General features: G+C 35.6%; 1 protein-coding gene across 1 annotated transcript; it reads left to right on the forward strand.

The window, feature by feature from the left end:
• Positions 1 to 1,283: 1,283 nt before the first annotated feature.
• LOC149143711 (uncharacterized) lies at positions 1,284 to 3,942 on the forward strand. The gene is made up of 2 exons (XM_089447981.1): positions 1,284 to 3,472; positions 3,644 to 3,942. The coding sequence occupies exon 1, from the start codon at positions 1,357 to 1,359 to the stop codon at positions 3,451 to 3,453; it is 2,097 nt and encodes a 698-aa protein (XP_089304107.1). The 5' UTR covers positions 1,284 to 1,356; the 3' UTR covers positions 3,454 to 3,472; positions 3,644 to 3,942.
• Positions 3,943 to 14,949: the final 11,007 nt, after the last annotated feature.

Below are 14,949 nucleotides of genomic sequence, written 5' to 3' on the forward strand. Positions count from 1 at the left end.
CTTCAGTTAATGGCGGTCCGCGAGTCGTCGGTTTTAAGTTAGGTAACCCGTGCTATCCTTACGGCACGTGTTCGTTGACATTGGACAATATGGCTTTCGGAGCGTCTTCCAGGAAGTTTCACGATAGAGAAAAAAAAAAGTAAATAAACACAGACTGCCCCCTCCCTCTCTGAACGATGTTTTTTACATATATGTAATATAACATATTTGCACTTCCATCGCTCATGTTCCCGTGCAGGCTGCGATTTCACCACATGCTTTCGAAAAGAGTGCTTTGTTTTTCGGTTTGCAGTATCAAGCTGAAAATTCTGAATCCGTTTGAAGGACAATTGTGATTTCACTGTAAAATAAAACATGGGAGCGTATTTTCAAGCTCTCTTTGGGATATGGGTACTGGCTGCAACTTCCTCCTCCTCTGTTTATTGCCTCGCTAGTTTCTACAATTCTTCAGAAACCAGTTTCTACAAGTCCCCTTACAGTCGGTTTAAAGAGATAGAGAAGGCATGTAGCCCTGTTTTAGCAGAGGCTTCAGAGCTGCATCCAGAGCAGAACGGGTTACATATGATTGAGCGGGGCCTCTATTTTGTAAATGGGGATTGGACGCAACACAAGGGCTCTGCTCCTCTTCTGCCATTCACCACAAGTGACTCCAGAAACTATTCGGCTATCAATCTGGTTTCATTCCGGATTACAGATGTGGATCGAAAGAAGTTCTCTGGCAAAATGGTGAATGTGAGTGGGATTTTAATGTTGGCCATATCGACAAGTCGAGACATCGGAGGCAGACGCGGACGCAAAGACTTTAATATTCGTCCTGGTTTTACTTCTCTTGCGATTCATCTGGAAGGAGTCTACTTAGAAGAATCGAAAAACGCAAAAGAAGAACGGTTGTTGTGTATGCTGGGCAGGACCCATTTACCTGCCCGTGGGAAGAATGCTGCAGATCCCTGGGATTGGTTAAATAAATCAGTGTCACAGTCCCCTACTTTGTCAGACGACAAAATTTTGCTACAATTGCGCTATCCGAGCAAGCTTTCTCTGACTACCATGGAGATTCGAGGAACACTAAGAAGCCTCAATCCACACTCTAATTCAAGTTATTTTGATGAAATTGACATCTCTTCACAATTGGCTGTTGATTCGAATTATGAATTTGACTCTGACAGCCTGGTGGCAAAGGCTTGTGCTCCTCACCAAAATCTAGACAATTTCCACTCAAAAGGTATTGATGTATATCGAGGGGAGCAATTCTGCTCAGCTATGCAGCAACTGATGGTTGGTCAGATTCTAGATGTGGTTCCCTCTTGGAATTGTAGTGGCACAGATGCTTATTGTAACAAGTTGGGCCCTTTCATTATGGATAATAAATTGCGTGAACCTAAGGGCGGTTTCGATAGCATAAAGCTTTGTGTGCAGCGTTTGATGTGTACAGAGATATCTAATTCAAATATTGCAAATGTTAGTGCGGTTTTTCGAGCTGTGCCTCCTTCACAGAATCAGTATTTGGCATGTCAAAGAACAGGGCTTAATGGCTTAACATTGACTGCAGAGGGGAAATGGAACTCATCTTCTGGTCAGTTGTGTATGGTCGGATGCCTTGGATCCATCGAGAATAGCGGTGCCTGCAATTCTCGAATCTGTATGCACATTCCCCTTTCACTTTCATTAAAACAAAGAAGTGTAATTGCTGGCAGCATTGAGAACACTACAAACCCCTTCTATCCTCTGTCATTTGAGCTTATACATCATCAATATTTGCCATGGGATGTGGTAAACAATATGTCATATGAATACAACAAGAACAAGTTGGCCCAGATGGAGAGAGATGTGAGTGGAGGTTTTGGCAAATCATTCTTGAAGTATCCCCAGAAAAAACTGGGGGGCAGAACAAGACAGGAATTCTCTGATCTAGGCAAGGATCTCTCAGTGCGTTCAGAGGGCTTTTTTGACCTGCTTTCCAGAGGGAACTTTGTGACGAGCTTCTTAAACTTGGATGTTGTAGCCATTGAGGAATTTGTGGTAGTTGGTTGGACTTGGTATCAGGCCTCAAACATTTCTTTCATATCTGAGGAGGTTCCGGGCTCGCAGGAGAAGTCCTTGAAAGTTGCTGCACAGCTGAAAATGGAAGGAAATCTTTCAAATCTTTTTCTTGAGGGTCTCTATGATCCAAGAGTGGGTATAATGCACCTTATAGGATGCAGGGATGTTCGAAGGGATTTTCGAGCTCCATGGTGGAGAGTTTTGCATGAAACAGGGGATCTGCAGGATGGTTTTGATTGCCTCATTGAAGTGAAAGTGGAATATCCACCTACAAATGCCAGGTTGTTCAGAAATCCAACTGTGAAGCTTTCTGTGAAAAGCCAACGAGCCGTTGACCACCGACTTTTTTTCAAGCAGATCAAAATCGAGACTCTTCCGATTGTATATTGGAGTCAGACAGAAGAGATTATCTCTCGCAAAACTGTCGAATGCGCGTTGCGTATATTGACACTATCCATGATGATTGGGTGCATTGTAAGCCAGTTATTCTACAGTCGAGAGAAGACAGAAGTATCTCCGTACATCTCTCTTGTCATGCTGGGACTTCAGGCCATCGGATATAGTATTCCTCTCTTAACAGGTGCAGATGCCTTATTCGAGAGTACGAAATCTGAAGCCCAGAGCAATTATGTTTTCTATCCGATTCAGAGCGGAGGGTCTGACAAGATTGAGTACATGGTTAAACTGCTAGTGTTGATTGCATGTCTATTGACACTAAGATTGTGCCAAAAGGTTTGGAAATCTCGTATTCGCTTGCTGACAAGGAGTCCTTCAGAGCCATGGAGAGTCCCAAGTGATAAACGAGTGCTTGCCATTTCCTCTGCTATACATGCTATGGGTTTTTCAATTGTGCTGATTGTTCATAATATGAAGACCAGTAGCCGCCCAATTCAGTATTCAGCACGCCATGCACACAACCAAGTTGACTGGGAGACTGAACTTCAGGAGTATGTGGGTCTGGTACAGGATTTCTTCCTGCTTCCTCAAATTATCGGTAACATTCTTTGGCATTTTGAACGAAAACCACTTAGGAAACTATATTACATTGGTATCACTGTTCTGCGGCTCCTTCCTCACATCTATGATTACTTCAGACCTCCAGTTTTCAATCCTTACTATACAGATGCGAGTCGAGTTTTCATATCTTCCTTTGCAAATCCTGGCTCAGATTTCTATTCGAAATTTGGAGATATTTCTATTCCACTGACTGCTGTGGTGCTTGCAATTGTGATTTTCATCCAGCAAAGATGGAATAAGCATGCGCTGAGTCAGGCATTGAGATTAGTATCAAGTAAGATAACAGTCCCTGGATCAAGGAGGTATGAGATGCTGCCATTGAAGACATTTGAATCTGAACTTGTTTCTGGTAGCACAGAGAGAAGCCATGTGCATTCTACAGCCGAGGTTGAGTGAGGAATATCGCCTGTGTAAGGTGGTTTATTAATAAAGAGAATTGAAATCCATAATATAAGAATAGAAAATAGCATATATTCCTACAAATAATAGGAGACTCTAATCTTTTCGTATTGCAGAGTGAAAAACTTTAGTATTAAAGAGAGGTAAGAACCCAATTCTTATCTGTTTTCTTCCACTATGTATTCAGGGAACTTAAGTGCAAGGCTGGCCAGCTATCAGACGAAGCACTAAGGATATGGGAAGGTGTAATGGAAGTGTGTATAGTAGATGAAGATAATCACTGTATCCTCTCCCTTGATGTATTTCTGATAATGTTAATGTATTTCTTGATGTGTTGTTTTGGCATTTTTCATTTTATCTGTGATTTAAGTCCAGTTTTGTATTAAGAAGTGTGAAGAGACTTGAAGTCTGACTATGAAGACTGATGACAGCAGTTAAACAGTTTCTGTATTTCTGCTTAAACCGCAAGCATTCATTAATTGTACGAGTGTGTTGGATATAGCATTGCGTATATATTTTTGGTTTTAATTTGAAATCCATATCTATAATTTTATTGAGTGCGATTTTTTGGAGATTTTGGTGACGGAATTCGGCTGGAAAAATTGAGGTTAAATCTTGATTTTTATTAGTTAAAATAGGTTTTTACTGCATATTTGAATTCAGCACCCTGAAAAACCTCTAGACGCTTTGATTGTGCAGAAATTACCTATCAAACTTGCGAATTACCTATCCAACTTGCGATTTCAATAAATTGCTACCGGAATTTAAAAAAATTTGACCAGAAAAACTCACCAAAAAATCCTCAAAAAATCGCACAAAAACTAGCACCTATAAAAATATGCGCTTGTTAGTAAGCCCGTTTTTGAAGTGGATCATAAACCCATGCATTACAGTTAAAAGACCAATCGTTTAAGTGAGAATATTTCGAACTACGAGTACCGCTTGCATGACACTTGCAATCAGAATTAAAGATAATTGCAATCAGAATTAAAGATAATCAGCCTATAAATTTCAAACCAATCTTTTCTTCGAATAAAATTAAAATGCACTTACATTTACAACTTCAAACTTCTTACATAATAACACATGAATTCGTGCATTTGATTTTCAGTATATATTAGATTTATTTGTAGCCTTAATTTATGGTGTTTAATTAGATTCGATTCACTTTCCACCACACTTAATTTTATTATCTTGAGAAGAGCACTATATAAGATGATAATTTGGACAATAAAGTGCAATTTAAAAATATTGTGCTTTCTATTGTATTTAATATATTTGTGGTTTGATCATAATTATTTATCATTATCATTATATGTAAATTAAATGGTTTTGGTAAAAATTATGGAAGTTTTTTTATTTTTTTTATCAATGGGTTTCGAACTAGTTCTTGTGATTCATCATTAATATCAGATGAAAATGTACATCATGGCACAAGCTTAAATAGAGGCTGATCTAAGGACTAAATAGAAAACTTAAATATATTTGTGGTTTGTTTGTGTTTAATTTTCATTATTATCCCCCACATTATTTATAGATTGAACAAAAAATAAAAATTAGGTTCAAAAGTGAACATTAGAAACTTAAAAATGTTTATTTTTAAAAATATTTTGTTTTGTATTTTTTTGAATTTTATTTGTCTTTTTGCAATGATTTCACTAATTGTTATACTAGTACTTACAGTTGTGAATACTACTGGCGCAAATCACATCCAAAAATGACAAGAATGAATAAGACCAACATGGAAGATGTGGAGGGTGTAATTTGTAATAAATTGGTTGTGATGATAGTGGTAGATTCATACTTTTTGCTGCAGTTTTAATTCGGTCATTATCGCAGTGAGCATGGTAGCAATATAAAGTGCTACATTCCCATGCTAGAGAATCACATCCCATAGTTTGTGCTACAAGAATTGTTTGACAAGGTGAAGGCAACTTTAGTCCCACGCTGGCAAACATTAATTTGTGCGAAAATACAATTAATTATGTTAGATAGCTAATCCTCCTGGGTCAGTTTGGGTAGTTGTTGGAGTCCAAAAACCCCCTGAAACTAATTCAACTGTTTCATGTATGTATTAATATGTATACATTGTACATCATTAATTGAGATTGATTAATATACATTTAATTTGGTTTCCATGTTTTACAAAATAATGAGTAGTTTGTCCGCCTATTAATTAAATTATGCCACTAGTTTTGTGACCATCTAGACCACCGGACTCCAAACTAGCGGTTATTGAATGATCTTGGGGGCTCAACAAAAGAATTCCTTTTTTTTTTGTTTTCGAATCAGAGATACAACCATTGGAAACATTGCAAGCAATTATTGTTATACTCATCAATACTCAAACATAAATTTTGGTTTTTTTAATAATTGTTACTTAATGATAAATTAAATGCCGAAAGTGGCTAAGCAGCTGCAATTTCAGATCTTTGATCTGAACAACGGAGGGAACTTGAATCCTCCTTTCACGCCCTCATCGCAAAGGCTGGGCTCAATTCGTTATTTGAAATTGTATTTTGCATTTAAAAAATTGGAATGGGTTATTGTTGTTGGAGTCATTGGCACTATCCTCCTTTTGATCATCAAAATCAATCTTAATATCAGAACACTGGAGCAGGATTGCTGTCCTCACAGGGGCAAGCTAATAATGCAAGAGAACATAAGTGTTGTTTGAATAGGGGAAATAATGAAGAAAGAAACTATGCACATTCAGTTATAAAATTGACCAAGAAAAGCATATAACAGATTTGAAAACTGAATTTAAACACACAAATAGACACACAGGATTTACACGGTAAAACCTTGACAGGGTGTCAAGGAAACATCCACGGGGCAAGGGATTGGAATATCTATTAATTCAACAATGATTCTCCACGATTACATTTCTCGGGCATTCACTAGTTTTATACCAGCCTCCTTCGTTACATAACTGCTATTTCGGTATAGAACTAACTAGTTACATTTTACCCAAAATTACATAATTCGTTGTCAAACTTCCAACAAACTCCACCTTGACAACAATTTTCCTAATCCCTTGCCCATGCCCATTCATCATCTTTTCTGCAAGCCAAGAGAAGCTAAACACCATCGCAACTTCTCTATTGTAACTTCCTTTGTCTGCACAATTCTCTCGCGTATGGACCTTTTGAAGAGCTGCTTTTCCGCCCTCGATCACATGTCTCAGAAAATGATACCTTACATCAATGTGCTTGGTTCTGCTGTGATAAGCAGGATTTGTAGCCAAGTGAATAGCACTTTGACTGTCACAAAGTACATTCACTTTCTCCTGCGTCCTTCCAATCTCATCGAGCAGACCCTTTAACCAGATTGCTTCTTTACTGGCATCTGAAGCAGCTATATATTCAGCTTCGGTAGTGGACAACGCAACTGTTTCTTGAAGCTTTGACATCCAACTAATTGCTCCACCTGCAAGAGTAAAGACATAACCTGTAGTAGATCTTCTTTTGTCAAAATCACCTGCATAGTCAACATCTACATATCCGCAGACTGATCCTTCACTACCATTAAAGACGATGCAATGGTCACTTGTGCCTCTTAGATAACGAAGCACCCATTTCACTGCTTGCCAATGTTCTTTACCTGGATTTGCCATGAACCTGCTGATAACTCCAACTACATGTGAAATGTCAAGTCTCGTAGATACCATCGCATACATTAAGTTGCCTATAGCATTTGCATATGGTACATGAGACATATACTACTTTTCTTCATCAGCTCTAGGACTCAAAATCGAAGAAAGCTTAAAATGGGAAGCTAGTGGAACATTAACAGGTTTCACATTGTTCATAGAGAACTTTTCAAGTATTTTCTCCACATACTTTTGCTGTGATAACCAAAGCTTACCATTTTTCCCGTTTCTATGTATCTCTATGCCCAAGATATGTTTTGCTACTCCAAGATCCTTCATATCAAACGTCCTAGAGAGTTGAGCCTTTAACATGTTGATCTCTTCCATGCTTTTGCTTGCAATAAGCATATCGTCAACATACAAAGCTAAGATAATGAATATGCCATTGAAACTTTTGAAGTATACACAATGATCATACTCACTTCTTATAAAGTTCTGGCTCACCATGAAGGAATCAAACTTCTTGTACCATTGTTTGGGACACTGCCTCAGACCATACAATGATTTCCTGACCTTGCAAACTAATATTCTGCTGCGACCTTGTACAAAACCTTCTGGTTGTTCCATATATATCTCTTCATTCAAATCACCATGTAGAAAAGCTGTTTTAACATCTAGCTGTTCTAACTCAAGATTAAATAACGCAATTAGTGCCAGCATAGTACGAATAGAAACAAGTTTTACAACTGGAGACAAAATCTCATGAAAGTCTATACCTTCAACCTGAGAATACCCTTTTGCTACCAGTCTCGCCTTATACCTTTCGATACTTCCATCAACTTTTTGTTTCAGTTTGAAGACCCACTTGCATCCAACAACACTTCTCCCTTCAGGATGCTCTACAAGATCCTAGGTATTTTTCTTGGCTAAGGAATCCATTTCTTCTTCCATAGCCGTTTTCCATTTTTCACTATCTGTATCATCTACTGCTTCCTCATAACAAGAAGGTTCCCCATCTTCAGTAATCAAAGCAAAATATGAAGCAGAATCTTCATACTTTTTGGAAGTTTTCCTTTCCCTTGTAGACCTTCTTAGAGCGACTGGTTGCTGAATTGGTTCAGAAACTTGAACTAGTTCAGAAGCTTCAACGGCTTCTTTTGTGTCTTCAACACCTTTTTCTCCATAAGTCTCTCCTTCCTTTCGACTGTCACCGAAAGGTCTAGCCTCCAACTGAACTCGTTGATTTGGCGATACCTGTTCTTGTTCAATTCTTTCAACATTTGATTTTAAAAGAGAGGATTCATCAAATGTTACATCTCTACTAATGACTATCTTCTGCAATGTAGGATTCCACAACCTATATCCTTTCACTGCATAGTCATACCCAACAAAGACATAACATTTCGACTTTGAATCTAATTTTGAATGCTGATTTTTTGGAATAAGAGAATAAGCATCACAACCAAATATCCTCAAATGTGAATAATCACAAGACTGACCTGTCCAAACTTCTTCAGGAATTTCACAATTAATTGCTACTAAAGGTGATCGGTTAACTAAATAACAAGCAGTAGATACTGCTTCTACCCACAACTCCTTTTGCAATTTAGCATTGCTAATCATGCTTCTGGCTCTTTCCATAAGAGTCTGATTCATACGCTAAGCAACACCATTTTGCTGAGAAGTATAAACAACAGTTTTGTGTCTAATAATTCCCTCATCCTTACAATATTGTTCAAATTCAATTGAAATGAACTCACCACGATTATCAGTTCTTAAACATTTAATAGATTTGCATGTTCTTTTCTCTACCATTGCTTTAAATTGTTTAAAGATATTAATACATCAGATTTATTTTTTAGCATAAAGACCCAAACTTTACGAGAGAAATCATCAATAAACGTTAAAAAATATAGAGCACCTCCATATGACACAACAAGGGATGGTCCCCACAGATCAGAATGAATATAGTCTAAAACATCTTTACTATTATGATTTCCAACTTTAAATCTCTGTTTACACTGTTTTCCATACACACAATGTTTACAGAAATTTAACTTCAAGGATTTCAGATCGGGAAGAGATTTACGTTTCATCAGTATCTGAAGACCTTTCTCGCTCATATGACTCAATTGCTGATGCCATAGACGAGTCCCTGCTTCTTCCTTTTCTGACGCAACCACTGCTTCACTGACTTGAGTACTTCCTTTTAACTTGTAAAGATTTTCGACCTTTTCTGCTTTCATAACCACTAGGGCTCCTTTAAATACTTTCAAGACGCCATCCTGACCTATAAACTTATAACCATCTGAATCCAACCCTTCCAAAGAAATCAAATTTTTCTTCAAATCAGGTACATGTCTAACACTAGTTAATGTTCTAACTGTGTTATCATACATCTTAATCTTGATATCTCCCATCTCGACAGTCTGACATGACACATTATTACCCATAAACATAGAATTTTCATACGAAGTAAACCAATTTCTATGTGGGCACATGTGATGAGAAGCATCAGAGTCTAACAGCCAGCTATCTAAACCCTGAGAGACATTACATTCAGGTGAAGTTTCATCTATCATACATAATTCTTCAGCAGATAAAACTTCGTCTATCATTCCTGAATCGACCTGATTCGCCTCCTTCTTCGGGTTATCGGATTCCTTTCGTTTCCAACACTCTTTTTTCAAGTGTCCAATTTTATTGTAGTGCCAACATTTTGCCTTACACTTCTTTCCCTTCGATTTCGATCTGGAAGACCCCCCTTGGTTTTTCTCCTCTTTCCTTTGAGCATCCTCTAGTTACCATGGCTTCTGATGCAGCTATTTTAGTACTGGATTTCCTTCGTACTTCTTTAGACAGGAGAGCTCCCACAACTTATTAAAACTTCAAAGAATCAGCAGTGCTCAAGCTGATTGAAGTTATGAAGTGATCCCATGATTTCGAGCAGAGAACACAGCAAGGTTATGGCTTTATCTTCTTCATGAATTTTAACTTCCATATCTGTCAATTGACATATAAGTGTATTAAAAACATTCAAATGTTCTACAACGTTTGAACCTTCTTTCATTCGAAGACTGTATAACTGTCTTTTTAGATAAATTATGTTGGTTAATGACTTTGTCATATAGAGTTTTTCTAGTTTTCCCCACAATCCTGAAGCTGTAGTCTCTTCAACAATATTGAAGAGAACTTCATCTGCTAGGTATAACCGGATGGTACTGAGAGTTCGGGCATCCAAGTCCTCCCAGTCTGAAGTAGTCATGGTTGCAAGTTTCTTAGTTGCCCCATCCAATGCCTTGTGCAACCCTTGTTGCACAAGAAAATTCCTAACCTTCAGTTTCCAAAGAGCAAAATTGCTCTTTCTAGTGAATTTCTCCACCTCGAATTTCGCATTCGATATCTTGGCCATTTTGTTCTTCTCCTAGGGTTTCAGTGTTTCAGCTATCCCTTTCTTAAAAAAATTTTGTTTCCCTTTATTTAAAAAAAAACTGAGCTCCCTTTTTAAACAAACAAATTTCACAAATTTCTTTCTACAATTTTGAGCCTTTGGTTTTTAATTTTAATGGTCTGCAGTTTTTTTTTTTTTTTAGAGAAACCCCTCAACAAATTTTACTGAAAAAATAAAACTTGTTCTTCTTAATGAAACCCTACTCTTTATCAATTTTGGACAACTTTCTTTTCCACTGGTTTATACCCAAACCAAATATTCTGGGTAAACAAAAAAATTGTCTTCAACAAATAATTTTTTTTAAAAGAAAAATTACCCGGATCTTCCACAAGCCAGAGTTCTCGCTTCATGCAGGCTCTGTATTCAGAAAACAACGACATGCTATCTTTGCTCTAGCACGCAGAGGGTAGTGGTTCCTTCACACGCAGGTGGCCAGCACGCTGAGAATGGGCCGCATTTACAGCTACGCAGGGAGCAAACAGCGCTGGTAGCGCAAAACTGGGGTTCAGGCAGCAAACCGTTCCACGCTCCTTCCTCGAACAACCAACACGAGGGCACTCTGGTTCTGCTCGACGGGAGCAGTGAACAACTTCTAAGCTTCTGGACAACAGCACACAGAGGGTTTTGCGGCTATACACGCAGGCAGATGGCTCTAGCTACGCAGAAAACAGAGGTCTCTTCTCCTCATGCGCAAAGATCCTCCCTTTCACGCAGCAATGGCTCTGTCCCTTTTTAATATGCAGCAATTCACTCTGCCCCACAACACTGGACCAAACTCCTCATGTCTCCACCTCACCGCAATCAAACGTTGCAAACGTGGGTCTCCACCTCACCGATCAGGCCAAAAAACTCATGGCTATCCCCCCGTCTCGAAAAGCAAGGGTACTACCAGGTCTATATGCAAGATACCCAAGTTGAAATGCTCAACTGCTCCAACCACTCGGTCCTCGGATCTCAACACCCGCTCCACGAAAACATTTGGGCATTTTTAATTGATTCAGGCTTTGATACCATTTGTTGTTTGAATATGGGAAATAATGAAGAAAGAAACTACACACATTCAGTTATAAAATTGACCAAGAAAAGCATATAACAGATTTGAAAATTGAATTTAAACACACAAATAGACACACATGATTTACGTGGTAAAACCTTGACAGGGTGTCAAGGAAACATCCAGGGCCAAGAGATTGGAATCTCTATTAATTCAACAATGATTCTTCACGATTACATTTCTCGGGCATTCGCTAGTTTTATACCAGCCTCTTCCGTTACATAACTGCTATTTTGGTATAGAACTAACTAGTTACATTTTACCCAAAATTACATAATTCGTTGTCAAACTTCCAACAAGAAGCAAAAACAAAAAGCCTACGACTTCGAAGGTACACATGTCATTATTCTCTTTGAATGTTGAATGTCAAAATATTTATTAAGTGCATGGACATAAAGAACCGAGAAAGAAAAAGTTTGAACCCGTGGTCATTTTATGAATTGATATTTCAATAATCAGTCACAAAAGGCCTCTCTGCGGACTCTACAGAGAGGAATTTCTATTGATCACATGTCCCATCGACCTCAGTCATAGTCTCGAATTTGAAAATGTTGTTTGTTAAATAGGCGTCGCAGAGTTGTTACGCTTGTTTGCTCTGAAACAAGCATTAATGCAGAACTCATATTCGATTTTCTTCTAGAAAGAGAAATCTTCGTTAAGTTCAGGCCTGTGGTCGAAAATTTTAATATTGTTTGTTCGTATCCGAGATTCACCAATACGAGTTTGGTGAGGATTTCTTCTTTAATGTGAAAATATATATGAAATTTTTGTTGACAGTGCAACCAGTTTTGAGGCAAATAATTGCAAGAAGAGTGACACTGCAAACGCATACACTGATTGATTGATTACAGTCTGAGGCTGAAGAGAGTGAGTCGGTTAATGAATGGCTTTTTGGTTTTTGAAAGCATGAAATCCTTGTAAATTTGTTGATAAAAATCTGCGTTGTTTTTTAGCTGTCGAGCTCTTGCAGATTTGAGAACCGGTTGAGGTTTCTTGTGCGCTGAAGCAGTTTTGGATGACAGAGGTGCCCCTCTTCAAAACTACTATGCCACTCTTCAAAGCTACTATTCTCCTCCGTGTTACACATATTAGTATTTTATTTTTATTGGGCATTCACATTTGGTTAAAGTATAGAATTTACAAGTATAAAATTAAAAAAAGTAAAAGGGCATTACGGTCATAAAAGCTCATATAGTTACATTGTATATTAGAGGTGATTAGTTCAAACCTTGTAAAGATAATTTTGGGAGATATTATTTTGGAGGCTGTGAACATGATTTTGGTATCTTTGGAACATGATTTGATAGTATATCCTTGTAGTATTATTGTAATTTTAATAACAATATTTTATTATTATTATTGTCTTTTTAATTAATTAATTATTATTATTATTTTTTTCATATTAAAAGTAATATAATTTTTAATAATAAAATAATATAATTTTTAATAATAAATATTTTATTATTTTTAGTTAATTTACTTTTAGCATGTAAGTTGTATTTTATTTTATTATTTTTGTCTTTTTAAATAATTTATTTTCGTATTTAAATTGAAATTTAGGTTAATTTAAAATAATTCATTAATGTATGGGTGTTGCTTTGTTAGTAGCCTTATCTTTTTTATTTAAATAGAATACTACATTTTATATTATTATTATGATGTTAATATCAATATAATTTTTTATAAATATATATTTTTATGCTTGATATTGTTTTTGTTTTTAGTAAAAGATGCTTGACTCATAGAATACTACATTTTATATTATTATTATGATGTTAATATCAATATCATTTTTTATTTAAAATATTTTTGTGTTTGGTATTGTTTTTGTTTTTAGTAAAAAATGTTTGATTTTTAATTAGTTATAAAGTTTATTGTTTTTGTTTTTAGTAAATTTTTTTTTGACTTATAAATACTACATTTTATATTATTGTTATGATGTTAATATCAATATGATTTTTTGTATTAAAATATTTTTATGTGTATTGTTTTTGTTTTTGGTAAAAAATGTTTGACTTTTAATTAGTTATAAAGTTTATTAAGGCATTGAAAAAAATAAATTATTAAATTAAATATTTTGAAAATAAAAAGTAAAATTTGAAATTTTTAAAATTAAAATTTCTATTTTCTTATTGGTTCATATAGCTGAAATGACTAATTTTATGTGTTTGTAAATAAAATGATTTAAAAAATAAAAATAAAGAAAAATTCTATATGCCAGCAAGTGTCATTAAAAGTACACATCAAATTTCAATATTTATGAAAATTTGATTTAATTAAAAAAAATAATTGTTTTAATCCAAGTGACACTTTAATATTACTATATACATATAAATTAAATACCCTTAAATAACATGTATCATGATTATTATTAAATAATTTATACCTATGTATTATTTTCACATTAATATTATTTTATTAGAATATGTCAATCTTAAGTTATTATTTTTTTAGTTAAAAAATAATCAAATTATAAGCCAATAAGCCATTAAGATAAATTTAGAAATACAATATAATATCCTATCCAATATAATAAATGTATAGGATTTATTAACAAGATATTCCAATTAAAAATCTTTTTATTATAATTTCAATGTTTATTATTTTAATATAGTTTATTGTTTTATATTTTAGTATTTTAAGGTATATTTTCATCTTTTTGTATGAAATCTAGAATAAATTAGTTGGAAATATAAGTTTGAGTAGTGTAGTTTACACAATTTAAGTGTTCTAGTAATTTTCTAGACACGTCAAAAATACAATTTAAACATTAAAAAACTATATCCTATAGAAAAAAGTTATTTTGTGAAATTTCGATAAAAATAACTATGAAATAATTAAAGTGTATCATATTTTAACTATAATATTTATATTATAATTAACCATTAACCATAATACAAATCTTTGCTTTATTTTAAAAGGTTAATAAAATCATTATTTTTTAAAAATTAAGCAAATTCTTCGAAGATGTGGGCCTGCCACTACGGAGATTCTGACGTAGCAATGTCATGAGAATTTAGTGCTCCCGAGTCATCGGCTTCAGTTAATGGCGGTCCGCGAGTCGTCGGTTTTAAGTTAGGTAACCCGTGCTATCCTTACGGCACGTGTTCGTTGACATTGGACAATATGGCTTTCGGAGCGTCTTCCAGGAAGTTTCACGATAGAGAAAAAAAAAAGTAAATAAACACAGACTGCCCCCTCCCTCTCTGAACGATGTTTTTTACATATATGTAATATAACATATTTGCACTTCCATCGCTCATGTTCCCGTGCAGGCTGCGATTTCACCACATGCTTTCGAAAAGAGTGCTTTGTTTTTCGGTTTGCAGTATCAAGCTGAAAATTCTGAATCCGTTTGAAGGACAATTGTGATTTCACTGTAAAATAAAACATGGG

The sequence above is a fragment of the Pinus tabuliformis genome, chromosome X (genome assembly GCF_031772625.1).
Source record: "Pinus tabuliformis cultivar Carrire ecotype Pingquan chromosome X, CPIR1, whole genome shotgun sequence".
Lineage (NCBI taxonomy): Eukaryota > Viridiplantae > Streptophyta > Pinopsida > Pinales > Pinaceae > Pinus > Pinus tabuliformis.

Excerpts from the sequence above, each read along its gene's own strand:
- LOC149143711 (XM_089447981.1), top strand. The coding sequence starts at position 1,357 with ATGGATAATAAATTGCGTGAACCTAAGGGCGGTTTCGATAGCATAAAG.